The 25,447-nt window shown below is 35.5% G+C and overlaps 1 protein-coding gene across 1 annotated transcript in view; it reads right to left on the bottom strand.

Annotated features, from left to right (window-relative positions):
* THSD7A (thrombospondin type 1 domain containing 7A) overlaps positions 1-25,447 on the bottom strand; it is a 493,154-nt gene that overhangs the window by 70,595 nt on the left and 397,112 nt on the right. Inside the window, exons 12-13 of the mRNA XM_064380361.1 lie at positions 15,321-15,515; positions 14,158-14,421 (exon numbers count right to left, since the gene is read on the bottom strand). Coding sequence (XP_064236431.1) covers positions 14,158-14,421; positions 15,321-15,515 — 459 coding nt within the window. The remainder of the gene's footprint in view (positions 1-14,157; positions 14,422-15,320; positions 15,516-25,447) is intronic.

The following is a 25,447-nucleotide window of genomic DNA, read 5'->3' as shown; positions in this document are numbered from 1 at the left end:
TAGTTTTCAATATGGGGGCATTATTAACTTCGCTGCTATGAATATTCTAGAACGTGTCTTCCATGGACATATGTATGCATTTCTGTTTTACGTACTCCTAGAACAGAAATGGGTTGATTAGATGGTATGTACATTATATCATCCATTGTAAATGCAGTATAAATTTTAAAAAATGGGATCACAAATTTGGCATGAAGATTAGCATACAATGAAAAGTTTTGAAACTGGGGATGAATCCCAGATAATCTTCTGGAGAGCAGACGTGGCAGAGTCGGGATTTTGTTTGTTGTGAGACATAGAAGACAGAAAGAAGATGGCAGTGCTGAGTTTCTAATGTACTGCTGATACGCAAGATGACTTTTGGAGTATTGAAAATGATCCGAGGAAAGTCCAACAAAAAACTAAAGGAGTATTTCCCAGTAGTGTTACTGAAATTTTAAAATAGATTACAGTGATCTACTTCAATCTTACATTTTGACTTTAATTATGCTTTGAGGTGGAGAAGTAAGCCCCCTTCATGAAGTTGACATATATGTCAAATTCCATTCCCTTTTTCCTATAGCTATGAGATGCCTAAAAAATAACTCCTCTTACCTTAGGGCCAGTAGTAATTTTGTTTTCTTTAAATAAGTAATAGTTTTTTCCAAATCAATGGCATTATGACCAAATTATTGAATAATATTTGTACAACTACAGTGAATTAAAAACCATCTGAATTATTTCCAAATATTATCAATAGCTTTGGCAAAAGAGGACTAGTATTTCAAAGGTAAGTTATTGAAATTTTTTAGAACTGCATTCTCCCACCTTGATAAACTACAAAATATCTCTCAAAAGTAAACCTCTCACCTTTTTTTTAGCTCAGTTATTGTAACTGAAAATAGAATTGCATGGTGGTCTTTCAAGTCACTACATCACAGAGTAACAGATAAATGGAAATTTTTTTGTTTTTGAAATATTATGGCTTTAGTAAGATTTAACATGTATGACTTCAGACTGATTCACATTGTGTTATTAAGGAAGGAGATATACAACTTTTATGTCTGATTTTCCAATAGCATATTCCAGAAAACATCTCTCAAATAAAATTCAACCTATTAAACTGTTAAAAGATACAAATTAGGAATTGAGATAAAGATAAAACTGCAAAAGCATATATTGCCTAGCATCTCAATTTTATTTTCCAGTGTCTGTCAACATTCAATAATTGCCTGTCATGTTTATCTAGCACCATTAAAATCCTTAATGGTACTAGTGAACTGCTAGATAAGCATTCCCCTGCCTTCTCTGCTCAGATCATTTTTTAGGGCAATTAACACCAAACAATCATGGGGGATGGAAAGATAGAGAAACATTTGGAGTGTTTTAAGGCTAAACAAACTGCTGGCATCTTGTAGCAATGTATGGTTTCTGAGGATGCTGAAATAAAATAAATGACTTCACAATTAGGATATTAAAACTTTCGGCAGTTCAACACAGAATTCGACACTTGGAAAAATTAAACTCTGGACTTCTGATTATATTTTTGACTGCTGCTTTCTGACCGCTGCTTTCAGGCTGAAATAAATACATAACATCAGCAGGCTTAAAGTGGCAACTGGAGGACATATTGCCTTTGAGACATACACAATCGCTCATTCATTTGAATTATGAACGTGGAGATAAAGTAGATTTCAACAACCTTCACAATTACTAAATTGTGCTGTTGAAAGGAGCACTGTTGATGGATCAAAGAATTCATTTTGAAAGCACATGAAAAATACTGGGTGGTTCTGATTTACAGCTATGCGAATGAATAACTGGCATTCTCTCTGAAACATCTGGATTAATTTCAAAAGCAACCTCAAAAATCTCTCCTACTTAAATGTGTATTATGTGCACTTGACTGCAACTGGGAATGAGAAAATGTAGCTAGACTTTTATCTATTGTGGTCCTCATAGGCTGTAAAAATTTGAAAAAAAATCATTTTGCAAAAACTTTCCAAATGGACAATATTCTTGAGCAATTATATATCAAAAACGGTGATCTGATACCTGGGGCAAACAAATTACTATGTAAATATCCAAACACCTATATTCCAGTGTTCTACCCATCACATATTTGATGGATGAAAAGTTTTAAATCAATATTAGGCAATTAATTATCATAGTGAAGTACCCAGGCAAATTTATAGAAGTATAATATTATTTTAATTTTAATCATGTTTATTAATTTTATATACATTTGAAGGCATATGTGTTCATATCTGTTAAGTATTTATAAATTTTCTCAGAAAATTTCAACATCAGTGTGAATGGCTATGAATGGCACGTGACCATGCTTTTTCAGATTCATTTAGTTATGTCTACGTACAATTTCATTACCGAGGCCATTTCTTATAGCAAACTCAAAAGGCTTCTCTTTTATAATAAGGAATTTGGCTGGCCCTTGTCCCTCATTCCTGGAAGGCAGGTCTCTCAGTCCTGAAATTTTACTAGTGATAGAGCTATCTATGTTATTCATGGTGGACTCTTCAGACCACTTAAGATTTTACGATCTAAGGATATCTCAAAAAGGGGCTGGTCACACCAGAGAGACCAATCATGTGATTAGAGAGTTGGAGCTTTGAGCTACATGTTATTTGACCCACCTCTAAGAAGGAAGAGATTACATTTAACCATATGGCCAGTGATTCATCAGTCATGCCTGTGTAATGAAATCTGAATAAAAACTCTGGATACCAATGCTCAGGTGAATTTTCTGTTTGGAAACACACATCAGTGTGCTGAGAAAAAGACGCCTCCTGACTCCCTAAGATGAATGCTTAATGTTTCAGATGCCCCCACACCTCAGCTGCCTGACTTTTTGAGCTGGTTCTGATTTGTATCCTTTTGCTATTATAAAACTGCAGTGGTAAATACAGTGCCTTTCCAAGTTCTGTCAGCTGTTGTAGTGAATTACTGAGCCTGGGGCAGTACTGGGAACTCAGAAATTGGTAGCCAGCTTGTGAGAAGTAAGGTTAGCTCGGGGACTCGGAAACTTGCAGCTGATACCTGAAGCGAGAGTGGTCTCGTGGAGTACCGGGCCCTTAACCTCTGGAGGTGGCCTAGCTCCAGGTAGTTGGTGTCAGAATTATACTGCACTTTCAAATATATATTTTGTTGAAAAAAAGAAAATAAACTTAGATATGTAAGAACCTGTGTCTATATTTTACTTATTCGACCAAAATAACAAACCTTGGGAATAATTACATATATGAAGGCATTTATTGACTTTCTCCTCATAGCTAACATTTATAATTTTAACATGATATTGAAAATCAGATGCAGACAAAGCCCTATTACCTGACTTTGGTAATAGGGCTTTGTCAAGAATACAAACATATTTGATAGAGTGTTCAGACTGTGAAGATAAAATAATGGAAAATGTATTAATTCTGCAGCTTATTAGAATGATTCATTTTTAGCTCGATTCAGTGCAACACACTGTTCTTTCAATCAATGAAAATCTAATATTGCCATGCAAGTATTTGCAAAGGATGGTCTTTAAACACTAGTTTACTGGATTCTAATAAGTATTAAACATAATTTCAACAAAAAGCATTCTGTGGTAAATTGAAAAACTGCTGCATTAAACTAGGTTATACAGGTCTCTTTACCCCCGACTTTCTCTTTTGGGTAATACAAACTATGACTCTCTAAGAGAATGACTCAGATACTGCATCCCCATAATTACTGACTTCTTCGCATAGCATCTCACTGGACCAGAGAAATAGATCATCTAGACAGATTATAATTGAAATGCTTTAAAATTGAAATCATGTTTTGAACCATTTAGAATTTAAGATTTTTATAGTAGGTTTTTTAAAATGTCCATTTCCAGATATAGAAGAAAATGCAAAACCAAGCAACTAAACAAAAATGCCAAAAGCTTAAGAAAGTTTCTTCTTCCTACATTATTTTACATTTTGCAGGTTAAAGGTCAAACATGGATAAGCTGGCAACAAATTAATTTCATCAAAGGGAGGGGAAAGTGTTATTTGGATAAACTTCCTGTTTTTTTAAATGTCTATTTAAAAGAGCAAAGGTGAGTTAATTTTGTTTTATATCCAGATTACCTAAAATTCCCTACAGTGGCAGAAATTGCTGGTAAAGGCAAAATTCTATTTTTCCTTTTTTGGTTGTTGCAAATAATGAATTGTTCTTGGCAGTTAAATTTATTTTAAGCAATGGAACACTTAATTCCTAAAAAAAAGCTGAAAGGAGAGCCAAATAAGGACACAGGATCTATCGGAGGCTGTGTCTGACAGCCTGGCCTGAGGGGCTCCGGGAAACCCAGTTTGAAAACCATGATGTGAAGTGGGAGATGAGTTGAGGGGTCGGGACATGAACACACAGAACTATCTGATAATCATGCACGTGCTCTTCCATCACACCTGACAGGAATGGCAGATGCAGGAAAATCTCCAGCTAGTCTCTTCCTCATCACCTCCACTGTGCTCCCTGAGGGAGCTTGTGTGAGCTTAGTGCTGATCTCCAGACCTTATTTAAATTCGACCCTAGGCAACTGCTTTCTCTTTGTGCCCAAGTATCCTTAGATGCTCTTCCTTCTTTCCTTGGCTCTTTAAACTCGCAACTAGCTACCTCAGGAAAAGTTTGTCCCTCATCCACTACCTCTCTTTTACATTTGAAAGGAGAAAAAGATTCCAATTGTGAATGGTAACTGCAAAGGCAGTGCTAGCTCTCCCTATGCTATCAAATGAGACACTGAAATTCTGAACTGAATTAGACATTAAATAAATTCTACCAAGTGGAAAAGCTCTTTGGAAAAATTAGGACTCAATTTTGGGTTGTTTACAAGACTATTTATTGCTCTTTCTGCCTGGTTTAATTAAACATGTTCTTCCCATAATACGAGTATCTACTATGAAAAGGAACAATTTCTCATCCAATTTTGTTTCTAATTAACTTCTAATAGTGAAGCTATATAATCTTTGGTAGAATACTATTCAAAAAGTAATACACTTCAGTTACTTTATGGTTGAGTGGTCAGGTGGGTTATTCTCTACCCATATTCATGATTATTTTTATTAGCTTTTTCTTGAGTTCCATATTACAACTTAAAAACACAAACTCTTAAACTAAAATCTATTTGTAAATTGGGTATTGTAGTTTTCAAAATTAATCCAGGACGTATTCCTTTTCCAATTTTTTTTTTTTTTTAATGATGATTCTTTCCTGTTCGTACAAATGCTAGTAGAAAAGAATCGTACATCTGAGACGTGTGTACTAGAGGCCCAGTGTCGGGTATCTACAGTTCCTTGCAGTAGCTAGAATGGTCGTTGAAACATGATACCCACTTTGGAATCATCTGTGTCAGAACTTAGAGGCTGGTGGAATAAGCAGTAGACTGCTTAGGCTATTAGGCAATAATGTTAAATGTTGCCACACAACGATATAGTATTCCACACACATATTTATAATATAAAGATATTCTATTAAAAGGTTTTTCCTTACTTGTGATATTTGTAGAGCCTTCTTTTTATTTTAATAATTAGTGCTACAGTGCAAACTGGTGTGAAGCAAATTTTTAAAGAGTACCTTTGGGTGCTAGCAAAGCACACTTTGAGTCCTACTGATGCTTGCAAAAAAGCAACTGCTTAAGCCATTCATTAATGTCCAGAAAGTCCTCTGTAATATCATTCACAAGCATGCTAGGCAAAGATAGAAAACATGGGAGACTCAATACAAATCACTCTATTTAAAAATTAACGTTAAGGAGACACTGATTTTATATTAATAAGGCATTAGACAAACTATTCTGAACTATTTAATTGTCACTACAATTAGAAGATAAATGAACCTAATTAAAGTGCCCTACAAAAGTGTATTTCAGCTTTCTGAATGCCAGTATTATGTCCAGATGGCAGTATCAAGGCCTAGTAATTTTAGAGCCGTTGGATCACAATTCTTAGTGCACAAAGAAAAGTGTGCCCAGCCCTTAAATATAATATTGTATTTTGTTTGACAATGGGGCAGTAAACAAATCTAGAACTCTCTCTTATTTCTCTCTATGAACTGAAAAAGACTTTTTCCTTCCTCAATACTTTGACAGATATATTTTAATATTTTGGCTGATATATTATGTTCTTGTAATTTTCCTAATTTTTTTCTTTAAATACAAAAAGTCTTATAGTAAAATAAAACTGTTGAGCTATAAAATGTGGAATCGTTTTGCTCAATGAAGTTCAATTAGTATGGAATACCTTCAGCAAAAATATTACTATTTTCAAAGGAGAAATCTGAATTGGGCTTTGATTTTTTAATAGTGTTCAGCACCAATTTTCCATTAAGCCTTAATACTCAATGTATTACGTAGGGTAACAAAACTTGATAAAGAAACAATGTAAGTATATTAGAATGTTTTACAGGTATACCTTATTTTATTGGACTTTGTTTTGCTTTGCAGATCTTGCATTTTTTACAAATTGAAGGTTGTGACAACCTTGCATCAACAAGTCTATAGATGCCATTTTTCCAACAGCATGTGTTTACTTTGTGTCTCTGTGTCACATTTTGGTAATTCTTACAGTATTTCAAACTTTTCCATTATTATTATATCTGTTATGGTGATCTCTAATCAGTGATCTTTGATGTTACTATTATAATTGTTTGAGGGTGCCAAGTTGTGAATGCAAAGAAAAACTTCTTGAAGGAATTCAAAGTGCTACTCCAGTGAAAACACAAATGATAAGAAAGTGCAAGAGTGTTATTGCTGATATGCAGAAAGTTTTAGTGGTCTAGATAGAAGACCAGATTAACCAGAACATTCCCTCAAGCTAAAGCCTAAATGAGCAAGATGGTATGTTCAGCTCTATGAAGGCTGAGTGAGGTATGGAAGCTGCATAAGAAATGTTGAAAGCTAGCAGAGGTGGTTTAGATTTAAGGAAAGAAGCTGTCTGTAACATAAAGTACAAAGTGAAGCATCAAGTGCTGATACAGAAGCTGCAGAAAGTTACCAAGGACACCTAGTTAAGATAATAGATTAAGATGACAACACTAAGCAACAGATTTTTCAATGTAGATGAAACAGCCTTCTGTTGGAAGAAGACAACATCTAGGACTTTCATAGCCAGAGAGGAAAAGTCGAAGGCTGGCTTAAAAGCTTCAAGGTACAGGTTGACTCTCTTGTTAGGGGTTAATGCAGCTGGTGACTTAGAGTTGAAGCCAATGCCCATTTACCATTCTGAAAATCCTAGCGCCTTTAAGAATCAAGCTAAATCTACTCTGCTTGTGCTCAATAATGGAACAACAGAGCCTGGATGATAGCGCATCTGTTTATAGTATGGTTTACTGAATATTTTAAGCCCACTGTTGAGACCTACTGCTCAGATAAAAAGATTCCTTTCAAAATATTTGTGCTCATTGACGATGCATGTAGTCATCCAGGAGCTCTGATGGAGAAGTACAAGGAGAGTTTGCATGCCTGCTAACACAGTATCTATTCTGCAGCCCATGAGCCAAAGAGTAATTTTGACTTACAAGTGTTATTCTTTAAGAAATACATTTTGTAAGACTATAGTTGCCATAGTTATGCCTCCAATGGATCCAGGCAAAATATACTGAACACCTCTGGAAAGGATTCACCAACCTAGATGCCATTAAGAACATTCATGATTCATGGAAGGAGGTCATAATATCTACCTTAACAGGAGTTTGAATGAAGTCATTTCTCATGGATGACTAGGAGGGGGTTCAAGACTTCAGTGGAGAAAGTAATTGCAGATGTCGTGGAAACAGCAAAAGAACTAGCATTAGAAGAGGAGTCTGAAGCTGTGACTAGATTCATGCAGTCTCACGATAAAACGTGAACAGATGAGGAATTGCTTTTCATGGATGAGCAAAGAAAGTAACTTCTTAAGATGGAATCTGCTCTGGGTAAAGATGCTGTGACAATTGTTGAAATGACAACAAAGGATTTAGAATATTACATAAATATAGTTGATAAAGCAGTAGCAGGGTTTGAGAGGATAAACTTCAATTTTGAAAGAAGTTTCACGGTGGGTAAAATGCTATCAAACAGCATTGCATGCAAACTCTTTCATGAATGGAAGAGTCAATGGATGCAGCAAAATTCATTAGTCTTATTTTAAGAAATGGCCAGTCAGGCACAGTGGCTCATGCCTGTAATCCCAGCACTTTGGGAGGCCGAGGCGGGTGGATCACGAGGTCAAGAGATCGAGACCATCCTGGCCAACATGGTGAAACCCTGTCTCTACTAAAAAATACAAAAAAATTAGCTGGGCGTGGTGGCACGCGCCTGTAGTTCCAGCTACTCGGGAGGCTGAGGCAGGAGAATTGCTTGAACCCAGGAGGCGGAGATTGCAGTAAGCCGAGATTGTGTCACTGCACTCCAGCCTGGCGCCTGGCGACAGAGCAAGACTCTGTCTCAAAAAAAAAAAATGGCCACAGTTACCTCAAAATATAGAAACCACTATCCGAATAGTCAGCAGCCATCGGCATCAAAGCAAGATCCTCCATCAGCAAAAACAGAACTTTTATATGTACTGAGAAACAAAAATAATTGTGTGATTTGCTTTATTGTGATATTTGCCTTATTGCAGTGGTCTGCAATGGTCTCTGAGGTATGCCTGTATACTTATGCAACCCTTCATTACAAGAGAAAGAAATAATCCTCAATTTTTTTCTATAATGAAGTCCCTGTAGTGAAGCTCAGCACATTCCTCAAGGTAATCATTAAAGTGCCAATATAGTTTCCAAAGAATGTTCTATTGACCCTTGTTTTGAAAATTGTACCTAAATGAACTTTTACCTTTTGAAGATACATCTTTATAAATATCAAAAGTTTCCAAATTCTCTCTTCCCCATAACTGGTAATCACTATTACATGGAGGTATTGATTGTTTTGCAGAACACAGCACCATCCCGAGGTTCTGGAGGAGGGACTCTCTCTATGTGCAAGATACAGTAGAATCTTGCACATTAAAATCTTGTCCAAATGCAGATTCTGACTCAGCAGTTCTATAATAGGGGCTGACTTTCTATATTCTCAACAGTTTCCCGGTGATGTTCACACTGCTGGTCTGTAGATCACATTTTGAGGGGTTTAGATCCCAGATGCTAATAACAAATAGCCCAGGCTGGTAAGCTGTTTTTGTAAGTAAAGTTTTACTGGAACACAGCCATATCCATTTGTTCATGTATTGTCTATGGCTGCTTAGATGCTCTAATGGCAGGTTTGAGTAATTGTGACAAAGACCTTTTGGCCCACAACTCTTGAAATATTTGTTATCTGGCCCTTTAAGAAAACATTTTGTGACAAGTAATGCAGCCTAACAACTAATTCTTGAGTTACCTCATAGTCTCCCCATGTTGGCAAGTATTTTAAAGGTATCAGTAGCAATATTTCACAATATCGGGCAATAGGAGAGCTATTAAACATATTAAACAATGCATATTAAATCGTGTGGGCTCTGGAAGAAATATAATCAAATAAGACTTTCTGCTTGATAACAGAGGATGAGGCATTACAAATATAATTGAGTTTAACTTTAGAATGTTTGTTGATAGTGCATTATGGCTTACATTGCTTATGTGAAATAGCAAAAACAAATTTTCTGAGGGTAAAGGTTTAAAACAAGTGTATAGTAGGAATTGTGCAGCTCATAGAGCTCAAGATTGGAACCTCTGGCATTTTTACACTTTATCCAACTCACCTTCAAAGTATACCTTTTAATTAAATCAAAGAGAGGTGTTGTTATTCCTTATTTTACCACAAATGAATACAAAGAGAGTTAAAGAAATATCCCAAACACCAAATAAAGTTGTAAACACAGAAAATGCAAGTTGTCACAATTACTAATATGACCCATGAGGTTAAGCTGTTGTTCAAATCCAGTATGACACAAATCAGACCAATCAGAACAGGTAGGCTTAAATGGCAACAAAAGAGACCTTCCAATATTGTTATTACTAAACTTATTCAGTGGGATGGGTATGTAACTATTATTCCTTCTTGCATCCAGTAGAGATAAACAAGAATATGTGATTAATATCATATAGAAAGTGTGTGGCATGTGTAGCTCTTATTTGTTAGTTACTCTCAATGATTTGATTATTTCCCAGAAATGTGATACAAAGGGAAGGACATTATCCAGAGAAAGTAAAGTGCCTTAGCCTGACTGTGGACCAACTGCAACTCCAGCAGGCTGTATGTAACTCTTCATCTGGAAAAAAATCATTCTCTCCAGCTTTTTATCTGTCCATTCATTCTACCAATTTTGTTGAACACCTACTGTTCTAGGTACTTACGATACATCAGTGAATAGAATAGTCTAAGATACCCTCATCAATCTCTATCCTTGAATGGGAGATAAAGAATAAATAATAAACATAATAAGTAAATTATATGGTATGTTATAAGATGATACACACTTTAGAAATGCAAAATGCCGAGCACTGTAAAAGGATTTGGGAGCACTGGATCAGGCTGAGGGGCGGCACAATACAATTCTATCCTTTATATTTAAATAGAAATCTGGTATCTATGTACTTTGCATAAGCTGGGCTACCTCTAAGATTCTTTAAACTATGAAGATTAAATGATATAATAAAAACATTGCAGATATTCTGCCCTTCGTTTTGTAACATTTTGATGATGATTAACTTGAGAAGTACCTAGTACTGGGAAGGCTCTCAATAAATTTCTAATAAACGAATCAACCAATATCTTAGAGGAATCTCATGATGAATTTTTTTTTATTTTTAATTTAATTTTTGAGTGATTTAAAGTTGCTGCAACAATTTCAATCACTCGAAAAATCAAATTACACATTTTTTATTCATCATGAGATTCCTCTAAGATATTGGTTGATGAAACCATCATTCTCAGCAAACTAACACGGGAACAGAAAACCAAACACTGCATGTTCTCACTCATAAGTGGGAACTGAACAATGAGAACACATGGATACGGGGAGGGGAACATCACACACTGGGGCCTGTCAGGGGTTGGGGGCTAGGGGAGGGATAGCATTGGGAGAAATACCTAATGTAGATGATGGGTTGATGGGTACAGCAAACCACCATGGGATGTGTATACTTATGTAAGAAATCTGCATGTTCTGCACATGTATCCCACAAGGTAAAGTATAATTTAAAAAAATTTTAAAAACTGCTAAAAAAAAATTGTTGCTGTAGTGACACCATCCAAGATTTCATACCAAGAGTAAATATACACAATTTGTATTATGGTTTTAGTACTGATAAATGCCATAAATGTGCTTATAAATCAACATTTGTGCAGTCACTGTATTTAATATCATGCATCAGGATGAAAATTTATGTGGCTCCCAAAGTATACTTTAACATCTGATTTTGGCAACGTAGTTACATCACTTTTCAGCACAGTCTATTATTACACGGAAGTTCAAAAATAAAAGAATTCTGCCTCAACTTTAAGACATTAAAAGTGACCCAATGGGAAACAGTCTACAATAATATAATTAAACTGGTGAAAAGTCAAGCTGCTTTATGAATAAATGGTATTATGATCCACAGATGGACAACAGTGATTAAACAGAAATACCCTAAGGTCACTATTGAATAGGGGATTATTGTCATTGCACTGCACACATATGGGGATCAATTTTATGTTTAAACTGAAAGCAGGAAGAGACTTTTTCTCAAGAGCCACTTAAAAACCATTCATCTAGAAAGCTGATTTGGCTGGAAGAAAGCAGTTGTCACAGAGATTACAATTAGGGAATGACTGGGAGAGAGTGGCAAAGTCGGAACCTTCCACTAACACCAGAATTGACGGTACATATTTAAGAAAAGTAAGAATTTCCAAAGAAATGAGGCATTAGAGATTCATTTCTCCAGACTTTACTTTGAGTAATTATGTTAGTAAATGTTAAATATCTCATTGGACATCTCATCAGACACCAGATTGAGACAGGAATAATGCAGGACATGCAGAAGAACTAAGCGAGAACCACACACTTCGTTAAGAATCTTTCTTAGATACTTTCAGAATCCCTGTGAAGTCAATGTCATCATGGTTTCACATTTTTCTATAAGAGCATTTCCCTAGAATACAGTACTGCATCCTTCATGCTGTGAGTTGACAATGCTAAAATAAGAAATGTATACTGCCTTTGGGAAATTTCAGTTATTTTTGTTCTTTTCCTTTTTTGAAGTGATCAAACATTTCTGTGAGGGTCACAGAATATTTTAAAAGATTTTTCTAAATATAAGATTGACTGAAGTAGCTTGCTGATGCTTTCATGCATCTAATTAACAGATCAAGGCAAAAGTGAGAAAATCTGAATGTTATTCTGGAAGTTCACAGGTAATGTTAAATGATTGTTTTAGTGATTCACTATGCATAAGAAGCTGAAATCTGACCAAACACTTACATGCTGCATTCCACAAAAAACACAGTTTTAAAGTGATCTTCAATTTTATATTTTAATGGCTAATTATGGTTTTCTATATTATCACCTCAAAATAGAAAGGGAATTTAGATTTTTCTTGGTATCTAATTTATAACACTTATGTTATTTGATGTAGAGAATAAAATATTCAATTACTCTTTGAGATGTTTCTCAAAGCATACCGATTATAAATATTAAATTCCCTTTACTTTTATAGTTATTCTTCTCAAGGCGTGTAATAATCTTCAACTCAGCAATGCACATATATTAATCTGAAAAATACTTATATCTAGAGCTTCAATTTGTGGAGTCTTTGGGGTTCATACCATTAGACTGTTTTTGTTTACCTTAAATATGCACAAAATTTATTTTTTAAGAAAAGGATCTGGAGATTGATTGCCCAACATCGTGAATGTACTTAACACGACTGAACGATACACTTAAAGATGGTTAAGATGGAAATTTAAAACATATTTATGGGGTACATGTGATGTTACAGAGTACATACTTGTAATGATCACATCGGTGTAACTGAAATACCCATCACCTCAAACATTTATCATTTCTTTGCATATCATTAGTCTTTGATACACTAGGAACTATGTGATAAGGTAAAAACAAAAGGGCAAGACTTCTAGAAACGTCTTTGTAGGGAGATGTTTAAAGATTTCAATAACTATGTCACCACGATACCTTGATGGTTTTATAAATGTGGGATGGTTTTATTAGTTAGTGTTGTCTTCTGAACCATGTAGTAAAACTGGAGCAGCACCATTCCAATAGCAGGAGTTATTAATATTTCGGCAAGGTTGGAGGATAACTGCCATGTACCATGCTCCTAGCGATTTAACTCATCCTTTTTAGGTCACTTTTATCAAGTAAGTAAGAGATCATCGTCTAGTGTTTGCAAATATGTGATATCTATGTTTCAGGCTGCCCCACTGTAAACTGCTTTCATTCCATTGTAACAAGACAAATGTATTAAAATAAAAGAATAACGGAGAAAATTGCTTAATACTGCCTATATTAAATATATTCTGGTCAAAGATGGCACTGTTCACAAACTTTTGGCAACACAATTATTATTGCTGCATTTTTTTGCTTTAGAAAATAAAAGTGGGCACAGTTTCCTAGGAGTATGCACACTTTCTGTGTTTTGTGTGTGTGTGTGTGTGTGTGTGTGTGTGTATGTATATGCCAAATTTGAACTCAACGGAGAATTAATAAATGTTTGAATTTTCAAGAGTTACTAGTTTCCATCTTCTCTGCTGGTTAATGACATTTTGGACACATGGCAAAGCTTGCCAGTTTGGTTGTTGAAAGTCTATTTAAATCTCAAACAGATTGAAATCTTATTTCCTCCTTACTCCCTTTCTATGCACAGACTTGTTGGGGATTGTTGGGTGTATCCAATGTACAGGCTTTTGATAAACTCTGGGGGACCTTTGTGGCACCAGCTTTGCTACCCTTTGTAAGATGTGAGTCCCATCAGGCTTCCTGTCACCATCTTTGGCACTTAAGTTCCCAACTTCTGGACAAAGAGGCAATGCCACTGAATGTCCTGTTACATATAAATGATATATATATAGTATGGTGCTTAATAGAGTTCAATTTAGAATACACTTCTGTAAACCTTCACTTCCATTCTACTATGATACTTCTGCCTTTTCCCTCCACACCTGTGAAGATAGCAAATATATAAAAATAAAAATTGAATTACCATGGCTGTTACATCTGGATGTTTCCACGAGCCTGCCATTTTGATCGTAGCAGGCCATTGCTTGGTAACGATATCCTTGTCCACATTCCTTGATGTCTCCTTGTACTTTCATTCCCAACATGACTTCCACTTTTCCCTCTGGTAAAATACAGTCTGACCAGTTCCCCACAGGTTGTGCATTGTATTTGTCACAAGGACAATACTGAGTCTCGATCAGGGGATACAAATGGGAATTTTTACACTTTTCCTTCTTTTTACTTTTTCCTGTGGAAGAGAAACCACCAGACAATTTAAGCTGGAAAAATATCATTATTAATTTCACACATCCCTAAATTTTCTACTTTCCTAACTTCCTTTTCTCCATTTTTAACCTTATTTAACAGTAGCCTATAAATCCATGCTATTTTCTCACCCCACAGTGTTTTCTATATAGGCTCTTGTTGGTATTGTGTGCTTCGCATAGTAAAATTTGTATTGTTTTTTCAGAACACTCTTTTTCACATTCTTTTAAATTATGCTACATATAACTAATTACATATATTTACCTCTCACCTTCATAGGCTGTGTTATATAGTTTTCGACAGTCTTCATTACGTAGGTGGTTCATTTTTTAACTTAAGTTCTGAATAATCTACTAGCACCAATATTTTTAGGTTTCTTTTGCCATTGGCAATACTTCAGATGCACCAAGCTTAGTTCTTGCTCATTATTTTCCTGCTTTTAGTCATTATTATGGCTTAAAATACAGTTTTCAGATAACAGAATTAATGCTATATCCCCCTTTCTAGGTGAGAAAGGATAATCTGAGGCTCTGATAGTGAGAATGGGTTAAGGAAATGAAGTAGCAACTTTTTCTTTTGTCCCCCAAAGACTTTGCTCCAAGCACTTTACAGTCTGCAGGCGGTCCACTAAGAGATCATGTCTACACTGGAAAATAATGTACCGCACATTAAATAGGGAGTCAGAGTTCAATTCTCAAGGCTTCCTTTTCTTTCTACTGAAAGAACATAATGCTTTTATCACTGCCAACTGAATTTGAAATACACATCTGAATCCACTGGTATATTATCTTTCAAATACCTTGTCAGAACTCTCTTAGTCTAACTTGTATTGTGTTTCTCTACTTGGACGTGTACTGGCTTCGGCGTCTCAATTATTCTTACCAACAAGAGTGCGCTTTCTGGTTCTGACTGCACCACAGTCTCCATTGCATGAAGAAAACTTGGACCAGCTGGTCAGTTGACAGTCATCCTGGCAGGGGATCTGGCAGGTTTGGGTAAGGGCTGGCACAGGGCCTGCATACTGCAGGCACTCATGGATTCCAGCCTGTCCTCCATCTTGCTTGCGACAAGTAATGGCTAAAAGAAAAACATAAAACTGTTATAACAAATTCAAACATCTAATTTCTCTATAATTTAGAAGCTAAGCAAACCATTGGTTAAGCAGTCAGAGAAAGCCTCTTTTAATTCCTTCCTTATAGCAGAAATCTTATAGGAGGATTTCTAATAATCACAGTTGCCATTATATTGGTTTTGTAGTTTTTTTTTGTTAATAACACATAACCTTGAGTGATTTTTGTGGCACAGAAAAGCGGACACATGCACACTTGGCATTTAGCAGTTTTAATTATATGTATTCAGGGTTTCAATTGATGTCACATGTAGCATATTTAGAAATAAAGTTTTAAGAATGTAAGACAAATCATACATGGGTTCTGATAATAGTTTATGTTGAGCATAGGATATTTGCAGAGGGACTGGAAGACACCAGGTACCTCTAATATTGTTTGATATCATTGGACACCCTAGAATATCTATGAAAATGTGTTTCAGTGGCCACAAGCTGGTTGGTAGGTTGAGGTCAGGAAGGTTTGTTTATAGAACTTATCATGAAACTGCAATGGCATGGAAAGTATGTTCACTGTAGTACACTGCAAGTTTACTAGGATGGGTTGGAATGATGAATGGATGGGCAGTGTCAAAGTCCCCCATCTCCTCCTTCTACAAGTTCTTCACATGCACAAACATCTCAATTCATTATGTTAAAATTTATATTTCTAGAATTACATAAAAATTCTTAAAAAAATCAAAGTTTCAACTGATAGAAATTATTTCTTCTAAGATATTGTTCTACTGACTTAAAATAAGAAATATTTTTATTTATCAAACATACACACACACACACACACACACACACACACACACGATGGCTTTATGGTAACAAGTCTTAAAGAGCATGTATGTTTAAAGTCCATTTTCTCCCAAAGCCATTTCCTTCCCATTGGTTTTAAAAACAACTCACTTATTAATTGAGGAAGCAGATGAAACATTTAAACCTTGGTCCTAAAGTTGTCTTCATTGAATTATCTTAAATGGCCTCATTCAGAGTGATTTACATGGCCTTTTCAGGTTTATAGTCTAGGCTGAAACTGCAGCTGATCTCTGCCCTCTTCAGGATTCCATCACCATGAAATCAAGGTGGAGGAGCCTGACATTTTTGACATTTCTACACCTGCCATTTGGAAGCAGGATTGACCCTTTTAAACACTTTAAACTTAGTAAGTGCTGATGGCTCATGGACAAAGTTGCCCAGGGCACAGAGGGCCTCAGGTTAGACAACAGTGTCTGGATCTATGTACTAAAACCTCATGCCTAGGAGTGCAAGGCGTTGTAATAGAGTGTGTAAATGGACATAACTAGCAATTTTAGCAAGGCCAGGTGTTCTCTGTGTAGCTGAACACAACTTAAGGCAACTGCTTTAGTCCTAACATAAAAGGCCCTTCTAAATTGTTCAAATGTGGACGTACTTCCCTATTTCTTAGCTTTAGATGTGCTTTTCATTAAGTGCACACGACTTTGGAAGAGACAATTTGTCAGAAAAGAACAGGGGCCCCTAAATTTTTAAAAGTATGAAAATCCTGGTAGGGTGAACAGTGGTGGCCTTGATGAATGTTAGATGACAGAAAAAAAACATTAAGTGTCTCAAAGAGAATCTACCCACTTGAGGGAGGACACATCTGGTGATCTGTGTTGATCATAGCGGTCTAAGACAGAGGTTCTCAGGTCTGGCTGGAGATTATAATCCCCTGCATTACCTTTGGAAGATACCTATGCCCTTGCTACACTCTAATATTCTGATTTCCCTGGTTGAGGTTGGGGTCCTGGGAATTGCAATACTTTTTAAGCTTTCTGATGATTTAATTATTCAGGCTATATGAGAACCACTGCTCTAGTAGGTAACATATTTCCACCTGCATCAGAAACACCGAGAATGCTATTAAACTTGAAGATCCCTGGACCCAAGAAGAGTTCCATAATCTGGACCCATCCAGATAATCAGGTATCTGTTATGGGGTCAAAGAATATGTACTTTTTCTCAAGATGCTCAGGTGATCCTTATGCACATTCAAGTTTGAGACCCACTAGCTTGAATATTCAAGGTACAGGAAGGCTTCTGGCAAACACATATGGCTAAGACAGAAAGTCCTTCTTTGGTACCTAATTGCCGTGATACCATGCTAAGCTCTGGGAAACAATGGCTGAACACTGTATGAATTAAAAGAGCTCTAAACTTGGAGTGCAAAGGAAGGGCATGACAGAAACGTAGACAGGAAACAGATTAAAAAGAGCATCCATATAGTTTAGAAGAACATCTGTAGCACGGTATAGGAGAAATCCCCAAGACACAGGCTATAAATGAGCTGATGTGATTCTGAAGTTCTTTCTACACTTGTCATTTGGAAGCAGGATTGACCCTTTTAAATACTTTAAACTTAATAAGTGCTGATGGCTCATGGACAAAGTTGCCCCAAGGATGCTCAAAAGAAAGAACTGATAACCAGAAAAATATTAAACTTTTTACTAATCAGGACATGCCGGAGCCTCAAGAATGATATGTTTGAAGAATAAGACATCTGATCATATGAGAATCCTAACTGTGAAGAGGGTCGCACTGTTTATAACTAAAAGACAATTAAAACTACCAAACTAAATTTGGGTTCTTTGAAATGAGACTACTTTTACCTATTTATCCAATTTAACTCTTTGAAACAGACTTGAATATAAATCTTTTGAGAAATTAGATAAAACTGACTTAGGTTCTCTATTAAGGGTCTTTCTTACAAATTTTATTTCAGAATTGCTCCAACCACTATCCTATTATGTGACACCAAAAAGAAAAACAAAATGAAATAACACTTCTACCAATACAATTCCAGAAACGATTTATTTTGTGCAGATGTATAGTATCCACACAAATTGGAATCCCTTTTCCCTATATACCTGCACTACAAAAAATCTTATGTACTTCAGCTAGCTGAAAAGAAAAAAAATGTGTAAAATTCCCACAGCTATTCTCAGAAACCCACTCGGCACTTTACACCCCTCATCTGAGATTTTAGACAGTGTACTTTTGGAATAAATTACTCATACAATGTTATTCAAACAAGAAGCAACAGCATCATTTGTACAATAAATTTCTCCTACATCTCAACTTGTTTGTATTCTGACTTAGAGGAAACACAACAATTCAAACACAGAAATGCAATCTGAAATGAACTTCCTACTATTAGGGCGAGGAAAATACAAATGTTTGGAAAGGAAACCATCTGGTCTCTCAATTTTGTAAATCTTAAAAATCATTTCTAAAACACTGAAAACTGGGTGAACTGTAGAAAAGACTGATCATACTAAGAGCATAGTTTCTTAGCACACCAGAAAACTACATATACACAGACAATTGTATCTGTATTTATAGGTGAAGCATGTGTATGTGATATCTAATGATTACACATGTTCTCCTTCGAGCTGAAGCCTTGTTAGCAAGGTGGGGCAAAAAAAATGTTACCCTACAGATAATTCACCACAAAAGCTTCTCAGTGAGATTAGCAAAAATCAAAACGATTATTTTAAAGTAAAATCCCATATTTAACTCTATGTTGATTATATCCATTTACTTCATTTATTTTATTCATATAAAGCACAACAATTTTTATATAAGTGATATAGGACAGGCTGTTCCTGGCAGGTTGAAAGCATGGGAGGAATCAATATGACTGATTTGTGGGTTACGTATGAATCAAGTTAAGCAAGCTTAGCCCATCAATATTGGGAAAATGGTGTAAAGATAAATTAGAAAATTTCTTCGACAAATAAATGCTATGGAAAAGGGTGCTAGAACTGTTGTTAGATTAAAGTGACCTAAGAAATACACGAACCAAATGCAGTGTGGAGACCTTTTTGAATCTTAGTTTGAACAAACTATGCGTAAACATTTTTGAGACACTGGAGAAAAATTAAACAGATTCGAATATTAGATAGTTGGAAAGAGCTGTTGATTTTGTTTGATATAAAATAACACTATTGTTATGTTAAAATGCTCAAGTATTTACGGATGATATGTATCTTACTTGGAAGTTGCATTAAAATACGCTAGCAAAATTCTTTTTGTGTGGAGAGTGACAGATGACCAAGAATAGCAATACGTTAAGAACTGCTAAACCTGACTAAATGATGACTACGTGGCTAGTACTCATTATATTAGTCCCACTATTTTTGTGTATCTTTGAAACTTCCCATAAATTTAAAATAAAAGGTTAGTATGTGGAATAAGGAGAATTAATTCTAGAATGTTTCCATGTAAATTGAGTTTTAAGGTATGTTTTAAAGAGAAAAATAATAAAGGTTCATGGACTGAAAGGGAATAGATAACATGGGCTGAGTTACGAGGACGTGGCTATCTGTGTTTTGCATACACGAGTGCATAAATGGAAGGCCACTCATGCAGCTCTGAAGCACATCAAAATGGAATTCTCAGTGTAACTGCTCATCTGCATTTTTGAAGAGGAATGAAATTTCCTTATTATTCAAGTTTCAGAAGAAGACGTTCTATTGGTCAGTGAATTACTCTTCCACGTGTAAGGCCATGCACTCATTTTGTTTGAATAATCAGAGTGAAATAAATTGCCTGATCTAAAATGGGCACATAGAAGTTTATTACAGAAAACTGAATAGGATCAATGCCTTAGTGCACTGAAAGCTGTTGGATCATATGTAGCAAATGGTTCAAAGAGCTCTGTGACCTTATTTATTAAATTGAACAATATTAACATGGTTTAAACCACTGCACTAGTGTCTGAGTAGCATTAGAGACAGAACATGATCAGTTCATCGAATAATTAAATGAGTGCTTTTTTTCCTATAGTTTTAGGGAAAAAATGGCAATAGTGAGTATAAATCATGTAGAAATGAAGAAGAAAAAGCTTAATGTGAGTGGGAGCTAGTTTCCAAGAGACCTAATTGTGCTTAGAAATATGATCAAATCTATAAATAATGCAAGAGGGCTCCAGTTGTTTACCAGGTAAATAAAATGATCCTGGTCTTTCTCTGTGTAAAAGAGATTTTCACCGAGAAGTTTGCCAAATTATAGTTCCTAATTACAATTTGTGACTGTAGCCCTGGCATAATAGAAAGAATATACTTGTATTTTTTATTGATCCTAAATAGTTACCAGTGATCCCTAGACTCATTGATGTGTATATGTGAGAATACCAGGATGAGAACTTACTAGGAAATAATAATCAGTTCCCAGTGGAGTAGCTCAGACTGAGGTTGGCTAAGATCTCCAGTTGGGATCTGGGAAGGGTTAACGAACAGCTTCACAACACATGGGGCATCCAGGAACAATCAATCACAGACACAGCGCGGTGCCAAGCTTATTTTACGAGCTACTATTTACAAAATGGCAAATGTTAATAAGCATTTTATGACAGATACAGATCTCCCAGAGAGATGTAAAACACAACCCAAATCCCCAAATTAACTAGGATGCTAGTATTCATAGGAAGTTAGAGATAAACATTTTAAAATACAAATAATTCTAGAAGTTTAAAATAAGGGTATATATAACTGAAGAGTATAAAACCTGGGTCATAACTAATAAATACATCAGCCAAAAAAGGGAATAAAAATTATGTCTTGATAAAATTTCCTTAACGCAAGCTCCTTCTCTCTTTTCTTCCTAGTTCTTCTTCCACTTCTTTTTCTTTCTGTTGCAGAACTCTCTTTTGAAAATTAACAGATAAATGTGCCCTGCCAGGATAAACTGGCCCAGATATTATGAGCCTAACCTCAATAATGCCTCTAAAATGTAATCTTTAAGGAAAGAACAAAGTGGATCAGAGTTTTCAGCAAAGGGTGATGCCAAGTCCATCAACACAGATTAAACCATGTAACTTAAGCATATTTGTTCACAAATAAATAAGAGCATAAAATGTAGTTAAATTATTATATTGCACATTCTACATTGAGATTTAACTTTGATAGGGGAGAATTAGAACTTTCTTTTACTTTTACTTTTTTAAAGACTTTTCTAAATTTTAACCAGTAAGTGACAAAGGATGAGGACCCCCAGGGCCAGGAGGGCCTCTCCGATGCAAGGTCTATTACTGAAATATTTATTCTTTTTTGTGGTCTAGATTTGAGAATGCATCCAAATTACGTTGGCTTCCATCTAAAGAGACTGATGTCAGATCTTAGTGACCGGTGACATTATAACAGATGTTCCTTGGCCGGCAAGGAAACAGAGGGGCTGGTAGATTAGGCTAGACTGGGCAGATCCTGGAAAATATTAACCTTAGTTCCATCTAATCTACGGCAAGTACGCTTGGCATGATGACCAACGTGGAGACTGAGCAAGAGCACATTTGCAGTCATTTTTATGATACGTCTATTTTGAATCTTTGCAACTTTTAAAAATTCTACTCTTGGTAGAAACGTGTCACAAAGTAATAAACACTGGAATGATACATACATATCTAAGAAGTAGTTATTGCCATTGCTTCTTAGGGCAGTTATAAAGAAAAAAAAAATCAAAGCATCCAAAATTGACATTATTATGGTCATATATTTTATTTCTAATGCAAATTTCATGGTAATTCTATCTATAGTTATCATGGCTAGGTTTCAATTATATAGCCACTGACTAAGCAATAATTTAGCCTTCTAAATACCATCTGAACTGTATAAATAGGAACAGAGAGAAAAGACAGTGGAGTTAATAGTTCTATTAAAAGTTGATACACTAGTGACTTGAATAGTATGAAGCAAATATAAGCTGTCTGTTCATTTAAAAGTTAAAATGGAATGTGGCCAGATTTCATGTTACTTGCATTTCTCTTTTATTGACAATATTATAGGGAAGATGCCTACTTCAAAAGTCCTCTAAAATTTCCATATGGAATTTAACAAAGATTCAGATTTTACAGTTGCCAAATCCTGTGAATTTATTCTTTAAAAATCTCTTTTTAGTCCTTATGCCATTAGACAAAATTTCCTGGAATATAACATTCTTAATACCCAAAGCCTTGTAAAAATCCTTCACTGCTTTTCTTTTCTTAATAAAAAAAAAAAAATCTATGTTTGCCCCTTGCCTCTAATTCACTCACAGGAATCCTAGGCAAACTGGTCAGTGAGCTGTTCCTAAACATAAAGATTTTACTTCTTGCCTTTTTGCTTGAGTCATCTTATATTTAAAGGCTGTTTCTCTTTAACTACGCCCTATCAGTGGTTACCTTTTTTTTCAATTCTTTAGTGGTTATTGTGTAAATACACTACTAATGTATGAATATGACTTGTAACCCAAGTCATATATACATATATTATATTTTCTGCCATGCTAAGTTAAATGCATCTATTTGTTACACTTTTTTTTTTTTTTTGAGACAGAGTTTCACTCTTGTTTCCCAGGCTAGGGTGTAATGGTACAACCTCAGCTCACTGCAACCTCTGCTTCCCAGGTAGAAGCAATTCTCCTGCCTCAGCCTCCCAAGTAGCTGGGATTGCAGGTATGCGCCACCATGCCTGGCTAATTTTTTATTTTTTCTAGAGAAAGGGTTTCTCCATATTGGTCAGGCTGGTCTCTTAACTCCCAACCTCAGGTGATCCGCCTGTCTCGGCCTCCCAAAGTGCTGGGATTACAGGTGTGAGCCACGACGCCTGGCCTTATTATACATTTTTAATATCTCAAGAGGCTGGGCCTAGTACCATGAAGGCGTGAAATACGTAGCATGCATTCAATAAATATTTATTTTATGAGATAATGAATTATAGTCACAAAGTTTGGATTGGTGTTTAGACATCTGAGTTACCTGTTTTCATAGCTTTCTGAAAGAGCATTTTAACAAATGTACAGCTCTGTACACTAAGATGATATAAATTTTATTTAAAAGCACAGATCCTGCACTATTGCTATATACTGAGTTGTGTCTTCCACAAATTCACATGTTCAAGTCATCAATGTGATGGTGCTATTTGGAGCTGTGGTCTTTGGGAGGTAATTAGGTTTAGATGAGGTCACGAATGTGAGGTTCTCATGATGGCATTAGTGCTCTTCTTGGATAAGACCAGAGAGCACTATCTCTCTCTCTCTTTCTCTCTCCCCCTTTCCCTCTGCTTTCTCTCTCTGCCTTGTTCCTTCTCTTCTATGTAAAGGCACAGTGAGAAAACAGTTGTCTGCAAGTCAGGAAATAGGCTTTCGCCTGGAACCAACTTGGCTGGCACCTTGACCTTCACATGCACCAGAGCTGGGAGAAATAAATTTCTGTTTAAGCTACTTGATCTATGGTGTTTGGTCATAGAAGCCCAAGAAGCCTGATAAAACCATCACCACAACCTCTTAAGCGTTTGTTTTATAAAAGATTTCTAATGTTTCCACAGAAATACTTGATGAACTTAAAGAAAGTACCCAGTATGTAGCAGCGTAGCTAATCCAATTTAGAGAACATTGGGCAAAAATTACTGGTGATTCTGGCAATAATTGATATAAAATTCTGCTTCACCATTACGTCACTTTTCCTTTCAGTGTTAAGGAATTGGGTCATAAATAAACACAAAATTCCTATGTGCTTTTCAAGCTTTCAGGAGTGTATAAATTTTCTTTTAAAGCACTTTGTGTTCTAATATATCAGAAGAATTTTTCATATAGTTTTGACATATATAAAATACAGATTTTTATCAAGACTGCATTTACTTGATTAGAAGAAACTCTACCTATATTCTTACTCCTGTGTTATATTAACTCATTTCTGGGTAAGGATGATTCCCACAAATTTGCTTTACAGTGAATGTCAGTGCTGAGATTATAAGAAGTTACAGTTTACATTATTTTTTTCTTTCCTCAGGTTTATGATTGATACAGTTTACAATTTTTAAAGAGACTCGGGAACATAATAGCTGCCCAAATTTTTTGAAATATGTCATCACAGCTAGTTCCTCCAATTGGAACAGTTATGCTATTAACAGTATTAATAGTAAAAATAAAAATCTGTCTCTAAGGTCCACTTTATTTTATTGTTAACAGGTTGTTAAAAGTAGGTGCAGACCTAGAAAGTATTTTGTTATCTGTGTTATATTTTTCTATTAATGTGGCAGGTTACAGACATTGGAGAAGAACTGAATCATAATAGGCGACCTTTTAAATGTTGTGCTGAATGGCACATATTGTATGAGACAGACACATTCTCTCTGTTCTGTGTGTACTTAGTAAATTAACCGAATGTTCAACTTCTGAGTATGATTTATCATGTTCGAATCAAAGGAATTTAGAGGCCTGGACTGTTTTTCTCTCCTATCTTCCATAGCCCACGTATTTTCTGGTTTCACCTTTAGCTCCTTTTTAATTTTTAGTTTTACTACTAAAGTTCTTAGAGTCAACATTTTATTCCTAACCACCGCCCCAATAAGAATGCCACAATCTCATCCTTAAAGGCAGATATTTTACCATTGTTCCAGTCTTTAAGTCTGCTACTTTCATAACTAGAAAATAGTTTCTTTATTGCTGAATTGAATTTGTATACTTATTCCCCAGTGACAAGATAAATTCCAGGGATTTTCTGAGCCTACTGGGTAATGACTATTCATTAATAATTAATAATTCATCCAATAATATTCAGTAGTATTAGAAATTGTGACTATATCATTGGTTACATGGCTTTTGGGTGTAGATCAAGGGTCAGCAATTTTTTTCTGTAAAAGACTAGATGGTAAATATTTTTGGCTCTGTAGGCCATATGATCTCTTTCACAACTACTCAGTTTTGTCTTGTATCATGAAAGCAGCCACAGGCAGTATGTAAAAAAATGGTTGTAGCTATGTTCCAATAAAACTGATTACAAAAAACAGGCTGTGGGCTGGACTTGGCTCATAGGCCATAGTTTGCTGACTCCTGGCATAGACAAATAGATGGATAAAAGCCATGCAATAGACATGTCTATCTCTAGAATCACACAGTGGTA

Source organism: Aotus nancymaae, unplaced genomic scaffold, assembly GCF_030222135.1.
Source record: "Aotus nancymaae isolate 86718 unplaced genomic scaffold, 86718_ANA_hifiasm-v0.15.2.pri h1tg000025l, whole genome shotgun sequence".
Classification (NCBI taxonomy): domain Eukaryota; kingdom Metazoa; phylum Chordata; class Mammalia; order Primates; family Aotidae; genus Aotus; species Aotus nancymaae.
This window is presented reverse-complemented; position numbering and strand designations above follow the sequence as displayed.